The following is a 17,497-nucleotide window of genomic DNA, read 5'->3' on the forward strand; positions in this document are numbered from 1 at the left end:
TGCATATTTTTTACACCCGAAACATCATTGGCTAATCATTAGATTATACGGCATTGATACTTACTTACTTACAAACTCATCACGTTCCATGGATATTGGTTTCCAAATAACAAAACTTTATGTACGATTTGTGGTACAAACCCCGAAATTTTTTTTTCTAGCATCTTCTATGGATGCACTTTTTTTCTCCCCCTATTTACGTTTTGATGTAGGCTTTGCTGTAAATACCGAGCATACGTAATCAATCAGGTGATGACTTTTCAAATCTATCTTATTAAACATGGTTTTGCATTGTAGGAAAAGTTTTTTTTTGCAGCTCGTTGTGTTGTTTTTGTCTTATAAATCTTTATAGGCTAATCATTTTAAAATCCACTGGTTCTGCAACTTGTCTTAAGTTGTGTTTTTTTGCCCTATTGTGTCTCAGGGCCAAAAGAGAAATAAAAAGCTAAAATTCCTTGAAGAAGTAAAAAGTGTATAATTCATTTACCCGGAATCAACCCCGCTTTATTTAGTTCTAACTAAAAAGAATAATGTAATTACCAATACATTCATGTATATATCAATATTTAATTGTTCATACATTATAGCTAATCGTTATTCAACACTTTACAAATGTGGATAAAAAAAAGAACAATAAATATGTATGTTTATATCGTATATCTCCGCAATTTAAAAACCACAATCTTCTAAAAAACGAACCACAGCTCTTAAAAAATAGCAAGAATTTAACAAAAAAATAAAACAACGACTATTAATAATTAAACAGATGAAAGGAAAAAGTACGAGCTATAGAGTCCTGATAAGAAATGAAAAACAAAACCACTCTTGGTATTTAGGCTAATTTTTGACCAACTTCGATAGTTTCACTAATTTTTTCAGCTGAATCAGTATCTTTAACAACATCAACATCAACAGAACTGCTGTCTTCACCTAATTTACTGACATCAAATCCATTCTTTCGTAAGTACTCAACAAACTCTTTATCTTCTCTATTAATGGCATCTTGTCCAACATGAGGACACAAAAAGAATGTCAATAAGGCACTGAAAATACATAACCCTGAGGAAAGATAAAATGGAACCTGTAATTCCAAATCGGGGTTAGTTTTACTAGCGTATCTTCTTTGGATAGCAGGGAAAATCCATGTTCCAACAAAAGCACCAATTTTACCCATAGCAGCAGCAATACCGTAATATTGACCTCTGATTGGAGTAGCTGATGTTTTGGAAGCTAACAATCCAATGTTACCGCCAGGACCAAATTCACCCAATGTAGCAAATATACCGAAAACAACTGTGAATGCAGCTACTTGTTTTCTTAACCCGTTCAAACAAGCTGACATAATAAACCCAATAATTCCTTGCAATCCAACCCCAATGGCCAATGTCAATCTTGGACCGAGGTAATCAGCAGAAAAGGCACCAAGGAAAGAACCTGGAATATAGAACAAGTTGAACACAACAGACCATCCCCATTGTTGCCATAATGGAGCATCAGGGATAATTTGGCCCAAAATAATGGCATTAAATGTACCAAATGAATAAACTGAAAAGTTATAAATGAACCAAATCATAGACACAATAGTTAATCTAAACCAATAAAATTTAACAATTAACCACCATGGATAATCTCTGTATCTGACATTTTTCATATGTAATTTTTCAAATGAAGTTGAATCTTTCATTTTCAATCTAATAAAAAACAAGGCAGTTGGAAGAATGGCACCTAATCCAATCGAAACTCTCCATAATGCTCTTAAATGTTTTTCAGTGAAAATCCACAATAACACAAATGGGACAAACGCAGAAACAACAAATCCAAAATCAATCATAAACCCTGTGAACCAAATGAAATATCTATTTCTTTTACCAGCAGGCAATTGATTAGCAAATTCCGAGGCAATGACAGAAGACGTTGGATACTCGGCCCCAATAGCCACACCTAAACAAAATCTCCAAACAGTAAGACATGCAAAAAATCCTTGAATAGTAGTACCCCAAGATCCCACAGCACATAATAAAGTGAAAGCAATCAACATGATATTAGCTGTCATCATCCCACCTTTTCTAGCTACTCGATCAGAAATATATCCAAAACTCAATTGTCCAACAACAGTACCAACAAATCCAATTGATCCAATATTACTAATGGCATTTGATTTTGTGAATTCATCACCATAAAGAATTTTTAAACATGCCATAACAATACCAATAGAATTATTGACATACCCATCGGCAAATAACCCAGCTCCGGAGGCAAATGCCGGCCATAAATTATTTAATTTGACTTTGGTTTCTTTAGTAACATCTTCATCAGGTTGGAAATCTTCATCGACTAATTGTTGAGAATTTTTATTAATAATGATTTCTTCTTTAAGGTGTTTAATCCATCCAAAGGCAAGATCATTGAGTGAATGAGGTAAATCTCTAGAAGCCATGTTATTATTTGTTTGACTTGTTAGGGTTCTCTAGTGTTTGTATAGAGAGCTGAAATAATATTTTTAAAAGAAAAATTCAAAAAGGATATCAGCTCTCATATTTATACGTCTTTTTTGAAAAAAAGTACAAGAAAATCAGTACTATCATCCTGGTATTTTTACATAACCATAAACTTGGAATTGTTCACGATACGTAATTAAAAAAGCGTGTTACATGTAGTGAAAGATTGCATTTGATGTTAAAGTACTAATTTTGGGATTGTTGTAATTTAATTCTGTTGTTTTTTTTTTTCTTGGTGTTAAATTCCAAGAAAAAAATAATTATAGTTTTTTCTTTTGAGTTTGGTTTAACTGTTTATGGCAAAGACTATTAATTGACTTGACCTTGTGTTATTGTAATAGATTATGCATATATTAGCTATATTCTATACACGAGATTTTACTGTATTGTCAAGAGCTATGAGCTTGTGATAAATAGGCGATCTGCTCTGATTAATCTTCGACCTAGTAAGAAAAGTGGAGAATAATTAAGCCTTATTATTCCTTACCTAATCAAGTCAAAAACGTTTCTATTATGATTTTATTTGTTTTTCTTGTAGCATTGACTGATAAATCGGAGATTCAATTTACGTATCATCATAACATGTTGGATTTTATAATAATGATGTTACATTTGGATAAAACATAACTTTTTTGAATTTGCGCGTTTGCTTGCTTACTTCCTTACCTTTTAGCCAATGAGAAACCCAAAAAAAAAGTTTATTTTTCTCTTTTTGCAGCCTAAATACTTAAGGAGATTTCCTCCCCACATAAAGAAAAAAAAAATAGATTAGGAACCTCGTGTATGTATGTAGCCACAAGAGATTGTCTTGCACAAAACGAATTAGATAAATTAAAGGTTTGTGAATCAATATAGGTTGATTGTATTTGAAAATGAGTTTTTGGGAGTGTGTGTATGGGCTTCTTTTTTTCCATTCTCCAATGACAGGGAATTTTTCCAAATACTCGTTAAATGTTGCTTCATTTTCGATTTCCCGGACAATGAGTTCCGCTTGGATCCAACTTTTTCACTTTCAGTTCAACATGTCAACTACTATTTAGTGGTCAGGTGATGAAACCATACCTGATCTATATCTATGCTACAGACAGCTTCAAAGTCGTGCTTTATTTTTATAGTTTGTCTAACGTACAGTGTTAGGGGGGGCGTGGCATTCCAATCAAAATCATGTGTAACCTGACGTACAAAATGACAACAATCACAATAATTATAATAATAATCAAATTGTAAAAAGAACGAAATAGTTTGTGTAAATTATCAAGAATATTAAGAGGTTCTTGATAATGGAATTCTCGGAGGGGGCAGTATTTTCTTCTCTTGATCAATGTAACCATTTCTTTTGTGCCACAAGTGAAGAATAAAGTTTACGATAGTTTTTAGATACCGATAACTTTAAATTCACACACTTCTTCTTCTTCTTCCTCTTCTAGTTTATTTGGAAGGCTTGCCATGTTTCCTAACCAGCGTTATCAAAACTAAATAGATCTTGAAACTCAAATCAGAAAAAGACCAAAAAAAAATGCGCAATTGCGCCCATCTTTATTATTACAGTTGATCCGGTGTTGCAATTATACATGTATGTAACCTACCCGTTTACACAGTTATTCATATCATACACGTGGGCATATAGAGGATTCATTAGTGTTCTTGCTGTTATGGTAGTTTTCAAAAGTTTATCTTATGAAGACGCCTCGACTATAAGTTTTGTAGGCAAGCTGTGCCTCTCAGATTACAATCACATTTGCAATGACATTACAAAATTGTACCTAACGTGTAGTATTAAAGTTTAAACTGTTGGCACTGGTTATAACGGGGAAAACTTGATTAGAAACCTAATAATGTGTGGAGGGATAACAAATGACACGTGGGGCACGGCAGAATCAATTTTATTGTTCTTGTCTGTCTTCAATTTTCTTGGAGAGCATTTACCATTGTGTGACCAGATAATGATCTTATTAATTGACACACGAGCTTCCACAACAAGAATAACAGATCTTGGATCACGTTTACTGAAAGATAAACATAATTTAATTTCACTGCAGTAATTGCGCTTTGACTACCTGTCATACTTGAAATATGTTTGGGGGGGAAAAAACAAAAGTTTTGTAAAGTTTAATAATTGGCATTATTTGGTTTAGTATTTACATGATAGTGTATATTCCTTTTTCTGTTCAATAAATTATACAAATGCTTTTATAATATTCATCTCCATTCGATGGCATACTTTAAAGTTTCCCCAGCTTTGAAAGGAACAACTTCAACATCACCGTTACCAATAATTTCTGGGACTTGATTATCTCTTTTAACCAACCAAACTGATTCATTCTTATGTTTCTTTAAAATCTCATCTGATAATCCATAAAACTTAATACCATTGTCACTGACAAATTTCTTCAAATTGTCCAATTTGTTGGCTTTATCGAAAATCTCGGCAACATAAGCAATAGCATGGCTTTGAGTGTAAACACCAGCACACACACCAACGTGAGTTTGCTTTGCATGAATCGGATGTGGCGCACTATCAGAACCAAAGAAAAACCATGGTTCTCCACTAGTTGCAGCATCAACAAGTGCTTTTCTGTCTTTTTGAAACTTGGCAACTGGTTTACAAAAATTAATTGGATTTCCGGCCCAATTATCAATGATCAAATATAAATGATGAGCAGTGATAGTAGCACCAACAAATAATTCATCTCCTGGTTTATAATTGGAATTTAATTCACGAACAGTTTCAACGGCATCACTAGTAGTACAATGTTCTAAAATGATTTTTAAACGTGGGAAATCAGCATGTAATTTCTTTAAAGCTGGTAAAAATTTTGGTTCAGCGTTAATAACATTGATTTCATCTTCTTCACTAGTACCTGGTTTTTCACCATGAATGTTTAAAACTATTCCGTGCTTTTGCATAGCTTCAAATAATGGATAAAATGAGGAAAAATCATTTGGGTCAACACCGTATTTGGAATTTGTGGTAACTCCTGCTGGGTAGCATTTAACACCATGTATTAAATCAGCACATTCTTCAATTAATTCAGGAGTTAAATCTTTACTAAGATAAAATGACATTAAAAATGTGGTTTGTGGGGCTAATTTGGAAAGTTTAGTATGATAATTAACAACTTGTTGTTTAGTTGTAATTGGAGGAACCAAATTTGGCATAACATAAGAGATGGCAATACCTCCTGTTCTAACAGTAGGAGTAATTAGTTCACACATGCTACCATCACGAAGATGTACGTGCATATCGGCAGTTATACCTAATTCAATATCAGACATTGTTGGAATGGTTGGGTTAAGCTAATCTGAAAAGTTTGATAAAGAGAAAAAATAGAAAATTTTTTTGTCTTCCCTTTCATTCTTCACTTCTTTCCTCCTCTGTTTTGCAAACCATAAAAAACTGGAGAAATTTCAGAACGCAAAATTGATAACGATGATTTCATAAATTGAAAGAAGTATACATTAGAGGAATACAACACACACATATATATAAACAAAAAACAAAAAAAAAAAAGATTAAACACTATACAATAGCTACAGCATCAGAAAGCTATACTCAACTCTTGTGACTGTTTTGTTGCAAGACATAGTTTCCCCCTACTTCATGTTCTGGATGATTGCAGTGGACGACCTGACCAGCCCATTAAATTCTTGTCAAGAACTTTCTTGATTTCATTTGGTTCAGGTCCAACAACTTTATCAAAAACTTTTCCCTTTTTGAAAAATAAAGTGGTAGGAATGGAAGAAACTTTGTAGTCTTCAGCCAATTCTCTATCTTCTTCAATATTAACCTTATAGAACCTAATGTTTTGAGCTTCATACATATCGGAGAATTCATCCAATTTATCATTCAAGTCACTACAATGTGAACATTCGTCGAAAAAGTCAAGAACAATCATGTCATTCTTGTTTTGTAAAGCAGAAGAAAATTGTTGTTTGGTTTCAATATTTTGCAACATTTTTGGGAAATAAACTAGGGATTATTAGTAATAGGGAAGAAGAAGAAAAAAAAGAAAACTGGTAAAGAAAGTGATTTGGTTGACCTTTTTATATCATTCTATTCATCTTCCAACATCCCTTGAAAGTACATTCATGCTAACTAAAGCCAAAATTTTGTAACGCCCTTGAACGATCTGACCCACTGTTGCTAGTTATACTTCTAGAATTGCAAGTGCTAATTATAGCAATTGTAAGAAGCCAAATAATGCAGGGTTAACAAAAACAAGGAGAGTTGGTGTAAAGTATAAATTGTATGATGAGCTCCTTAGTAAGTCCGCTTTCCACTAGAATCACAAGCTACATTAATTTGTATTCCCATGCTAAATTATTCTTATTTTATTCAATCTATGTCTATGCATTTATCCATCCATTGGCATATATTATATGAAGACCTACTGTGAGCTACTGTGTTAATGATCAAATAGGTTGGTGAGTTGAGTCGGTGAAAAAAAAATAAACTCTTGAAAAAAAAATGAGCAAAGTTTAGCATCTCCGTCCTTAAATCCTCATCCCTTCTTTTTTCAAATATTGACTATCCCTTCACCCCCCTTCTCTTTATATTGAAAAATCATGGGTTCGGTATTTCTCCCACATTTAAAGACAGCATGGCACGTTGATCAAGCTATTCTTTCTGAAGATGATAGAGTAGTTGTTATAAGATTTGGTCGTGAAGAAGAAACTCAATGTATGATAATGGATGAAATTCTATTTTCAATATCTGAAAAAATTAAAAATTTTGCTGTTGTATATTTAGTTAATTTAGACAAAGTACCTGATTTCAATCAAATGTATGAACTAGATCAAAATCCCCTAGAGCCGTTTACAATAATGTTTTTCTATCGAAATAAACATATGATGTGTGATTTTGGTACGGGGAATAACAACAAGTTGAACTTTATGATATACGACAAACAAGAAATGATTGATATTATAGAGACAGTATACCGAGGCGCAAGAAAAGGTAAAGGTTTAGTAATGAGTCCAAAGGATTATAGTCGTTCAGCTAAGGATATATAGCGAAAAAAAGGAGTTTTGTTGTTTATTCAAAAAAAGAAAAAATATACAGTAAAATATATATATTTATATTGTTTCGTTTAATTGTCTTCGTTTTGAGCAAAGAAAAAGTTGACACTTAACAATTTTGAGTTTGGTGCATTCTTTTCAATCCAATCTTTGACACCACTGCTTGGTACTCCAGTACCCCAGTTTGGTCTATCTTTTGGAGCAGTCAATTCACCAGCATTTGGATCTTGTTTGTACAATAAAAACACATAACGATGTTTTCCGGTCTTTGGTGGTGGTCCTGGACCCATGTATGGAACCAATTCTCTTCCTTCTTTGACGTCAATAAAATGACTGATTTCTGGCTCGCCATCTTCATTCTTGGTGTGTGGCAATTTCAAGTCTGTCACTAACCAATGCAAATATTCTGACCACTTGTGGTCACTGTTAGAAGGGGCATCTGGATCAGTCATGACAAGAATGAATTTGTCATTTTCACTAATTGATTCAATCTTACCATCTTCAGTTGGTGAGTTAAGAGTCAATTGGATTTTTGGAACTTCTTGGGTACCTTCAACAGAAAGGGTGTTACCCAAAGTGACCAATTCAGTTGGGCCATATTCAATTGACAACAAACCTTGAGTGTCAAATTGATCAACAACTTCAGGGATAACTTTGTGCTTGGTGTAAGCTTCGTCCAAGGATTGGGAAATAGTAATTAAAGTCATTGCTGATTGCTTGAAAATTGTAGAAGGGTTTCGTTGTTTGAGCCTGTAAGATAATCTATGTGTATTAGTAACAAATGTTCTTGGTAGTATAGTCCTAGATCGTAATAGTGGGCTTCTAGATATACGAATTGATCTATTAAACATCAGTATAAAAAAAGAACAAATTTCGAAGGGCAAATTTTATTATTTTCTTTGAATTTTAAATAAGGACCTAAAATGTTATAATTGCTCGGGGATATAATTGGCAGAGAAAGGGGGGATGTGTGTGTGTGTGAACGAGAGCAAACTTAAACTGATTAAGTGGGAACAAAAAAAATCAACCGGAAAACACGAGACAAATCAATGATACAAGTTGAACAATAATACTTAGAAGTAGTGAAAAAAAAAAAGTAGAGGTTAAAAGTGAGGAAAACTTGGCCGTATTTATCAATTTTTACAAATCACTCAATGTAAACATTAAAAGTATAAATTGAGCCAATTGGAAAACGTTGCAAGAATACTTGCTCTTGTGGCTCAAAGATGAAATCGATTAAGTAATTACCTCCTCCAGTCCATCAGTCTCCCTTTACCGATCAAGATTGAGCAAGACACGATTGTCGCCCCACTTTATGTTTTTTTCACTAATATCCGAGTGCTTCCGATGAAACAAACCCACCGAAATATCAACTATGTAATCAAGTGAGGAACTGAGAACTGATCTTACAAATAAGAGCATATAGTACATGTTAAACTGAAAAGCTCTAGGAATTAACTATTATTACAAAATCAAACACTATTTTTAAAATGAACGAAAAAAAAAAAAAAATCCTCTAATAATTGTTTTGGTAACCGTTAAAATTTTCATACGTAGCTTCATCATTATGACCATTTGCATTTTCCGCCCCATTTGTAATATCCTCTTCTCGCTGTGATGCTTGTTGGTGGTCTGATTGTGGTACGTCCTCCTGTAATTGACGTTGGACTTCTTGTTGCAACTGCTGTTGAACTTCTTGGTGTAGCTGCTGCTGTAATAACTGCTCTTGTAACATTTGTTGTTGCAATACATCCTGATGTGAATGCTTGACATCTTGCGTAAGCATGTGGGGGACCTCTTCTTCTGTTTCTGGTATCGGTGGAGATTGTTGATTATTTACATAACTGTCTGACCTCGACAGATTATTATTGGACTTTTTAGGTTTCTCCTCTTCTCTAGGAACAACATCAATTAGAAAGTCAAACATATCACTCTTGGTCAAAGCTGCTGCTATATCTGATTTCTGCAATGTTCTTCTCTTATTTTCTTCAGCATGAATCCACGCTCTCATTGTCAATTCAGTGATAAACACATCACAACCCTTGGCAAACAAAATCGGAGCTTCAGCACTAATCATTCGCACATCTTCGTCGGTCTTCATTACTTTTTTTATTCTTGCTAATGGTAACTGATGGTTTTTAAAATCGTGTTCATCGTGTTCTATCGAATTGATAGTTTCTTGCCAATATTGCATCATCATATCTCGGTGTTTCCCTGATAATCCTTGAGCCACATTGTTGAAAACGTCTCCAGGTTGTTGTTGTTGGGCTGCTGCTGCCGCCTCTGCTGCTGCCTGCGCTGCTAGTAACTCATCTTCATCCACTATGTTTTGAGTGCTCACATGGTCTTCATGCTCTTCTATAACATTGTGTATATCTTGATCTTGTAATTCGTCTGAATGTGATCCCAGTACTGACGGGTGTTGGTGGTGGTGATCTTGTGTGTGTGTTTGTTCTTCCTTAATCACATCATTATTCTGGTCAAACTGCGGAAGCTGGTCGTCTCTTAAATAAGTTGATTCATTGTATCTTTCCATAATTTCGGACTGTGGATCTTCGTTCATTGTTTCAGTATTTTTTGGGGGGCTCTTTCTATATTTCTTCGCCTTAATTGAATGTTTGTTTACTGAATTCCATGGAGTGTATTTTATTGTGTTTTTTTTTCTACGCTGTTTAAGTATCAACGAAAAATTTTCAACAACCTTTCCGTTGTCGCATTTTTTTCTTTTCTTATTCCTAAAATAAGAAACTTGTTTTGGATGTATATGTTATATGTACTCTAAATAGTTATATCATTACGTTCTAATACTAATCTAGTCATTTTTGAAAGTGATTTCCTATTCCTTTACTGCAACTACTTTCTCGTCAAACCTAACTGATTTTCTTCTTTCTCCGTTAAACTCAGTCGGTATTTCCAACTCAATTCCTTCTTCACCTACGGCATCTTTTGTTTCTTTCAACATGTCTCTAATATTGTTAGCATTTTGTTGCTGATTATGGGACGATTTACGACGTTCATTTTGTTTCAAATCGTCTTTACATTTAGCACAAGCACAAATAAAACCCCAATTAACACGCAACTCTCTTTGTCTTTGGTGAACAGTATGGCTAGGATTGACATAGGTGGTAGTCAATTCCTCGCCACTTTTGATATCTCTACCAGCAATGACTTTCAACCCTGCAGTACGGTTAAGCTCAGTTTCCACAGAAGTATTTGAAGCACAATTGTGATTTAAATGAGATTGGGTTAAAAACACATTTGAGTCTAAATTGTTGATGTTATAAGTTCCCATCATGAATAAAAACTCACGGTATTCAACTGGTTTTTTAGGAAATACTCTAAGGAATTTCTCATACCCTATTTTCCACAAGTGCTCTTGTTGTTCTTGCACAAACAAGGCACCACCGTTCAAGCTATCAAAAGTACCAGCAGAAGAGTTTAATGCCTTGTATCGAACATCTTGTGAGACTCTAGCCATAGCATCAAACTGTTTTTGCTTAACACCCAGTTTGTCGGTAATGCAATTAGCGTATATCAATGTAATTGCGTAAAGTGCATTCCATTGTTCTTCTAAACAATAGTCTTGTAATTCCAAGAATGCTTCAGCGTCAATGAGTTTGTGCTTTTTAGAGCCAGGATTATATAGATTGTGCTTCAACAAGGAATGCAAATTACCGTCTAGATGTTTACATTTGATAGAACACCATACTTCGGAACAGACATTACAGTCCAAACCTTTTAAAACTGTAGCAGATTCAGTTCGTTGCAACAATTTCCCACAATAAGTACATGCAGAAGCAGTTTTCATCAAGTTCACATTTGCCAAGGGTGGAATGAAAAAAAGTGGTTCTTCAGACCAAATCAAATCACCTTTTGCGATATCTCTTTTAGCATATAAACCTTTTCCTCGTTTTGAGGTCATGATAATATGGACATTTGCAGGTAATTCGATATCAGGAGTCATGACAGACGTAATCTCTTTCGCGTATGTAAACTGCTCTTGATTGTTAAAAGCTAATCCAAATTGTTTCAACAAACTTCTAACCCGTTTTTCAGAAATAGACCAATTAGGATGTTTTTGTTTGACTAAGGCATGCAATTTACTCATTCCCAATGACTCTGTCGATGGATCTTCCTTCCAAATTTCAATCACACAATCTACGACTTGACGTTCATGTGGAACTACTGGGCTTGAATCCTCTGGCTGTGAGTCATTTATCGATATCACTTCAATTTTTTCAGATATATCTTGAGTCATATTCTTAGTGTTTTGACGAGTTGTTGAAAGAGAAGTATTTGTACCAAGATCCCCTCATAATTTTTTTTTTTTCGTTGATTTGGGGGATGGACTTTCCACACTAAGCTCACAAGAGATTAAATAGCCATATTTTCTGGGGTTGTCATTTTTGGGGGTTTTTCTTTCAACAATTTTCCGATGTAGTGTAGTGGCTATCACGGTTCGCTTTCATTTTCTTCTTAGAAACAGAGCGCCGAGCAAACCGGGGTTCGATTCCCCGCATTGGAGTTGTTTTCTTTAGTCCGATGTAGTGTAGTGGCTATCACGGTTCGCTTTCATTTCTTTCGTAGGAACAGAGCGCCGAGCAAACCGGGGTTCGATTCCCCGCATTGGAGCTTAATTTTTTTTGCTACTTGTCTATATATAGTTAGAGATTGTGATTGTTGAAGCTGTAAACAAGGAGATCTTAATGTAACTTTATCTGTAGTATGGTTTCGCTTTGTTGATTCTTTTTTTATTTGGAGGTTGCTCGCACCACGTGTCGCTCGATGGCGTTGTTTTTTGGTGTGGTTTCGCACGGAATTTTAATTCAAACACTTTAAAGTGTTGCTCGGGCGTGGTTTTAGGTTGGTTCCGAGAAGTTTAAAAAATTTCTTTTTAAATCTATCCCAAAAAAAAAAAAGAACAAACAGATTCAAGAGATGACAACGAAAGGCTGAACTAATTCTAATAAAGTCATTCCATCCCTTCCAAGAAAAAAAAAAACAACAACAACAACATTACTAAACCCGACTATAAAAGTAGTTTTCTATACCTTTGTCAATTTGCCACTTAGTTCTTTGTATCCATTTAGCTGATCCAACAATACTCGCATTCTAACAGACTATATTTCCCCCCCCCATCCCCTACCAAGATCAGTCGATTGGTTATGATTTGAGATATAGCACTCCATAATGAAGTTTGCCAAGACATTAGAGCGAACCTTAGAGGAAGACGAGATTCCACAAGAATGGGTCGAGGCAGCCATTCAATATAAAGCATTGAAGAAATGTATCAATAAGGTTGTAAATGAACTAGAATTTTTGGGATTACAGAAAAACACTTTGAAAATATTGTTAAATGATAAAGTGGTGGAAGTGAACGAACAGGAAACTAATCCTAGCAATCCTATTATTGCAGAATATATATTAAGCAAGACCTCAACAGATGCCCATAACATAAAACCAATGCTAAAGATTACTTTGGACTATTCTAGTGAAGATTATACGAAGGATCACATAGTAGAGTTGGGAAAGGAGTTGAAACAGAAAATTGAGGCTTTATTGAATGATAGTGATACTGAATACGAAGAAGATAAGATTATTGAATTGAAAGAAGATGACGGAGGTGATTTGCAAATTGTAACCAGTAGAGAAGGCTCGTTATCACCACCAGCATCACGCATGGCTTCTCCTCCTACTTCTCCAACTTTAAAAGTTGTTGATAGTTTAAACACTAACATTGATGAAGCACTATTATCCCCTGATGATCACCATAAAAAGCACGAAATATTCATCATGTTAAATTCCGACTCCAAGTTTTTCGAGATGTTAAACGATGAGCTCAACAGTTTAGATACATTAACGCAACAGGAGGAATCAAAGATAATTGAGGAGGTTAAAAAAATAGCCAAGTATGTCAATGAATTAAAGTTAAAACAGTCAGAACTATATAAATGGAGAGAGCTATTCAAAGTGTATCTCGACTCTGAAGTTTATTTCAAATATAATGAAACTGCTTTACCCTCTCAGCAGAAAAGTAGCGAACAAATCAAGCTGAATTTGGATTTATTTGTAACCAACTTGAATAAATCAGGTATCATGACCCGGTTTAAGAAAAAGCAAAGTTTGGAAACATTCAATCAATTCATGGAAATGAACTATCATTTGTTAAAGATATTGCAATTTCAAACAATCAACAACGAAGCTTTGCGAAAGATTTTGAAAAAATTCGATAAGCAGACTTCATTAGGAATTCAAAAAACTTTCCCAAAATTGATTTCCAACGATCATATTTTCATGAGTGGGTCTTCTTTAGCTCAATCAATTTGTTATATTATTCAAGAATCAATCATTAAAGTGATACCACAGTTGGATGATTATTCGTGTCCGATCTGTATGAACATAGCGTATAAACCAATTCGTTTGTCTTGTGGACATTTGTTTTGTGTTCGATGCTTAGTCAAAATGAAACAAGATGATAAGACAAGTTGTCCCTTGTGTAGAAAAGAAAATGCTATATTGTATGCTGATAGTTCTAATTTGGACTTGGAGTCAATGGAATTAATGAAGAAGTACTTCCCACGTGAGGTTAAAGAGAAATTACGAGAGAGGGACAAAGAAAGATACAATGAATTAAGAAAGAATGCTAATTCAGGTGAGAAATGTATTGTCATGTAGATACATAAATAGTAAGTTTATAATTGGTTTAATAAAATGTTCGTTTTGAGTGGTGTTTATGAGAGTTTTACGGTGTAAATTTTTTATGTTCAAGAAATTGCAAAATTTTTCAGAAAAACATTTGTTGAAATCTTGAAATGTTCTATGTAGCTACTAATACCAAAAAAATCATTCCTATTACCCAGCTATTCATTACATTATTATGTAAATATATAGAAGACTCACTTGCCTAGTTTATTTTGAATATTAGGCTTGTAGAACACATTGGAACGAATAAAATCGTACAGATCGCTGACTTTTGGTAGCCTCTGATAAACCACCAAACAACACTATTTAATATTGTAAAGCGCACTCCTTTAAGTTTCGAAATGCTTTCACACATATTAACAACTATTGACACTAATAATTATACAAACTTCGGAGTGCCTGTCATATTCTATCATCATTTAATTATTGCTATTAGCCATGTATTATACATTATAAGGGGCCAACAAAGGTGTTTTAGTGGTCCAATAGTGTAGTGGCGATCACATCGGTTTCTGATTCCGGTAACCTGGGTTCGATTCCCAGTTGGACCTACAGTGTTTTTTTACTCTTCAAATAAAAGAAACCATCACTTGCCTTGCAAATGTTATGTTTTTTTTTTTCAAAACATGTTTACTGTGTTGACTTTAATATCTATATAGTAAAAATGCAGTAAATAAAGTAGCGTCGTTATATATGAAAAATGGATCTATAAATGATGATGAAGAACAAGAAAAAAACAAAACGAATTCATTAGATCATGCAGTATCTTCTATAATCTGTTGAACTGTGTCTTCATTAGATAGTCTTGCAGCAGCAGCAGCATCTTCAACATCAGGTACAGGTTCAGCTTTTCCCTTGGGGCTATCAACACCAGCAGGAGCGCCAGCACCAGCAGGAACAGAATCTTTATCACCTGTCTTTCCAATAGATGCTTTATAACCTTTCCCCTTTGGGTTCCCATCAGCTTTTTGCTGTTTTTGTCCACCCTTACCAGTACCAACCAATTCTTCTTCATCGTTGCCAACAACTGGTGCCTCATTAGCTATTCCTCCTTTAGGTGCTTCAGCTACACCAATTCCCTTTTGTCCTTTAGAACCTTCTGACAAATTTTCTGCTAAATCGAGATTTTCACTTTCCTTGTCTGCTTTTGAACCAACTGCATTCACAATCTTGTCCAAATTGGCACTATTTTTAAGATCCATTGGAGTATTCTTTTCACCTGATTTTTCATTCTTGACTAATTCATATTCGACTTCTGGTCTCCCTTTAAAATCTTGAGAGATCCACCACATTAATATCCCAATTAAACTGAACATTATTATATATCCCACTAATTTTCTTTTTGGGTTATTGAAATATACAATTGGTTCTTTCAAATTCGAATACGGTGACAGTTTTTTTTTGGATGGTTTCATATAGTAGGGTCTTGGTAGACCATTGTTGTTGTAACTTCCTTGCATATGTGCTAGTATATTAAGATGAATAAGAAATAGTAATAACAGTTGGAATGATCACTGTTGAGCTTCAACTTGTATATTGTTGAAATTGATTTTTTTTTCCTTCCTCCTTCCAATTTTGTTTTGATTTTCATCCAATTTTTTTTTGTCTAATTGTGATCAGAGATTGTTCTTTTTTTGCACACAAATACACGTCCTCATTAAAATAAAGGCGCTGATCTAGACTAGTCTTTAATGTGTAGTTATTTTTAGAATTTAAAATTAGTATTCATATGTTAGAACTAACTCAACGAGTAGAAGAAATTCATATACCTATATCATCTAACAGTGGGATTGATTTCATGAAATCTAGTAGGACCTAGCCTTCCAAGATCAAAGTGCCCTCATCATTGCAGCCACAAAGTATATTTTAGAGATTATAAACTATATCAATAGAAGCTTAGCACTGAAGAACCCACTATACTCTATACATTTAGTGTCAAATATGTATTAAAGACCAGATATGTTGTTCTTTTTTTGTGTGATCTTGTTGCAAAATAGCGGTTTCAGACTACTCCGCTTTAAAGTTTGTTTTTTTATGTGTTTTTCTTTTTCTTGTTTTAATTCTCTTCCCTAGCTCAGCGGTAATTTCTTTAAACCCAATTAAATCCAAAGTGACATGCTTGTATTAGTCATCGCCTTGGTATTTCTTAAGTCAATCCTTGCAACACCACCAGCTTGTTTTTTAAGTTGTATTAATGAAATTGCCCATGATTGTCCCGAAGATGCTGTAAATTTAACATGCATTTGTATCAATGAAGATTTGATCATTGGCTGTCTTGTCGATATATGTCCGTTTGGAACGTTTATAAGTGCCAGGGATCATTATATTGGAACGTGCTTAGAACACGGTCGTCCTTCAATTACCAATCCAGTTCCTCCACCAGCAATTTGGCCACCAGAACCAAAAGTTTCTTCAATTTCGAACACTACTATGAGAACCGAATTTACCAGCTCAATTATGCAAGTAACACAAACAGTTGAGTTCCCAGCTAGAGTTACAATAACTCCTATACCAAGTGATATACCTAAACCTGAGATTGTCGACGAGTCCGAAGATGAGTTTTATAACCCTAATGAACCATGTGAATGGGAAGAAACTGACTCGTTAGATGAAAATGGCGCCTTCATAGTAATTCGAAGACCAGTTAATGTACCTAAACGTTATCGAGATCCATCAAATGTTGGAAATATCAGAAGGGTCATCATAACACGACCAGTTAATTATTATTCCAATCAACAGGCATCCGATAATCCTAAACCACACAAGGTCCAACACGTTAAGAGAATTAAAAAATTCCCCAAAAAAGTTTCTAAAAATGCTAATGAATCAAAAATGTCACCATCAACTTTGAATCAAAAAATCAAGCCCAATAGAAATAACTTGAAGAAACTCCACAAGAAAAAATTCAAAGTAAATAGAAAATCAATATAAATTTGACTCAATTATTTCCTTCCACTCCAAATATACTTGTATGCGTTTTTTTGTCAGTTTTAATACTTTCAATGCTTTCTCTAGGTACACTGACTAAACCAATTTCTCTAACATGTAATTGTTTGTCATTTAATTTGTCAATTGAAGTTTCATACACATTCGACAAGAGTAAGTTACCGAATGGATCAATGACGGTGAGTATTCCTTCAAGAATTCTGCAGTCACTTAATTTGACGTGTAAGTTAGCACCTATGAATTTATCTGGTGATAAGGAAGTAGTCATTGTGGTTATTGAGGTTATTATTAGGGTTTTCAAATAAGTTAGGTGAAAAAATTTTCGAACTGAC

General features: G+C 34.3%; 11 protein-coding genes and 3 non-coding genes across 14 annotated transcripts; 6 read left to right on the plus strand and 8 right to left on the minus strand. All coding sequences in view use genetic code 12, as the record gives it.

Moving 5' to 3' along the window:
• Nucleotides 1–832: 832 nt before the first annotated feature.
• Nucleotides 833–2,437, minus strand: GIT2 (Git2p; the record flags this gene model as incomplete). The annotated part of the gene is made up of 1 exon (XM_710647.2): nt 833–2,437. The coding sequence occupies one exon, from the start codon at nt 2,435–2,437 to the stop codon at nt 833–835; it is 1,605 nt and encodes a 534-aa protein (XP_715740.2).
• Nucleotides 2,438–4,697: 2,260 nt separating this feature from the next.
• Nucleotides 4,698–5,774, minus strand: URA4 (dihydroorotase; the record flags this gene model as incomplete). The annotated part of the gene is made up of 1 exon (XM_710646.2): nt 4,698–5,774. One exon carries the CDS (start codon nt 5,772–5,774, stop codon nt 4,698–4,700), a length of 1,077 nt encoding a protein of 358 aa, XP_715739.1.
• A 323-nt stretch (nt 5,775–6,097) lies between these two features.
• Nucleotides 6,098–6,454, minus strand: TRX2 (Trx2p; the record flags this gene model as incomplete). The annotated part of the gene is made up of 1 exon (XM_710645.1): nt 6,098–6,454. One exon carries the CDS (start codon nt 6,452–6,454, stop codon nt 6,098–6,100), a length of 357 nt encoding a protein of 118 aa, XP_715738.1.
• A 610-nt stretch (nt 6,455–7,064) lies between these two features.
• On the plus strand, nt 7,065–7,511 carry CAALFM_C500920WA (U4/U6-U5 snRNP complex subunit; the record flags this gene model as incomplete). The annotated part of the gene is made up of 1 exon (XM_710644.1): nt 7,065–7,511. One exon carries the CDS (start codon nt 7,065–7,067, stop codon nt 7,509–7,511), a length of 447 nt encoding a protein of 148 aa, XP_715737.1.
• A 77-nt stretch (nt 7,512–7,588) lies between these two features.
• TFS1 (Tfs1p) lies at nt 7,589–8,368 on the minus strand (the record flags this gene model as incomplete). Its single annotated transcript, XM_710643.2, has 1 exon — nt 7,589–8,368. One exon carries the CDS (start codon nt 8,366–8,368, stop codon nt 7,589–7,591), a length of 780 nt encoding a protein of 259 aa, XP_715736.1.
• A 665-nt stretch (nt 8,369–9,033) lies between these two features.
• On the minus strand, nt 9,034–10,080 carry HAP5 (Hap5p; the record flags this gene model as incomplete). Its single annotated transcript, XM_710642.2, has 1 exon — nt 9,034–10,080. One exon carries the CDS (start codon nt 10,078–10,080, stop codon nt 9,034–9,036), a length of 1,047 nt encoding a protein of 348 aa, XP_715735.2.
• Nucleotides 10,081–10,353: 273 nt separating this feature from the next.
• On the minus strand, nt 10,354–11,775 carry CAALFM_C500950CA (S-adenosylmethionine-dependent methyltransferase; the record flags this gene model as incomplete). Its single annotated transcript, XM_710641.2, has 1 exon — nt 10,354–11,775. The coding sequence occupies one exon, from the start codon at nt 11,773–11,775 to the stop codon at nt 10,354–10,356; it is 1,422 nt and encodes a 473-aa protein (XP_715734.2).
• Nucleotides 11,776–11,948: 173 nt separating this feature from the next.
• Nucleotides 11,949–12,042, plus strand: tE(UUC)4. The gene is made up of 2 exons: nt 11,949–11,985; nt 12,008–12,042. It is a non-coding gene; the product is annotated as a tRNA-Glu (tRNA).
• A 13-nt stretch (nt 12,043–12,055) lies between these two features.
• On the plus strand, nt 12,056–12,149 carry tE(UUC)3. Its single transcript has 2 exons — nt 12,056–12,092; nt 12,115–12,149. It is a non-coding gene; the product is annotated as a tRNA-Glu (tRNA).
• Nucleotides 12,150–12,707: 558 nt separating this feature from the next.
• Nucleotides 12,708–14,192, plus strand: TRY3 (Try3p; the record flags this gene model as incomplete). The annotated part of the gene is made up of 1 exon (XM_710640.2): nt 12,708–14,192. The coding sequence occupies one exon, from the start codon at nt 12,708–12,710 to the stop codon at nt 14,190–14,192; it is 1,485 nt and encodes a 494-aa protein (XP_715733.2).
• Nucleotides 14,193–14,698: 506 nt separating this feature from the next.
• On the plus strand, nt 14,699–14,770 carry tQ(CUG)1. The gene has a single exon. It is a non-coding gene; the product is annotated as a tRNA-Gln (tRNA).
• A 204-nt stretch (nt 14,771–14,974) lies between these two features.
• On the minus strand, nt 14,975–15,679 carry CAALFM_C501000CA (uncharacterized protein; the record flags this gene model as incomplete). Its single annotated transcript, XM_710639.1, has 1 exon — nt 14,975–15,679. The coding sequence occupies one exon, from the start codon at nt 15,677–15,679 to the stop codon at nt 14,975–14,977; it is 705 nt and encodes a 234-aa protein (XP_715732.1).
• Nucleotides 15,680–16,334: 655 nt separating this feature from the next.
• Nucleotides 16,335–17,150, plus strand: CCW14 (Ccw14p; the record flags this gene model as incomplete). The annotated part of the gene is made up of 1 exon (XM_710638.1): nt 16,335–17,150. One exon carries the CDS (start codon nt 16,335–16,337, stop codon nt 17,148–17,150), a length of 816 nt encoding a protein of 271 aa, XP_715731.1.
• A 7-nt stretch (nt 17,151–17,157) lies between these two features.
• On the minus strand, nt 17,158–17,433 carry CAALFM_C501020CA (uncharacterized protein; the record flags this gene model as incomplete). Its single annotated transcript, XM_019475408.1, has 1 exon — nt 17,158–17,433. One exon carries the CDS (start codon nt 17,431–17,433, stop codon nt 17,158–17,160), a length of 276 nt encoding a protein of 91 aa, XP_019330953.1.
• Nucleotides 17,434–17,497: the final 64 nt, after the last annotated feature.

This window comes from Candida albicans, chromosome 5, assembly GCF_000182965.3.
Source record: "Candida albicans SC5314 chromosome 5, complete sequence".
In the NCBI taxonomy this organism is placed as follows: Eukaryota; Fungi; Ascomycota; class Pichiomycetes; order Serinales; family Debaryomycetaceae; genus Candida; species Candida albicans.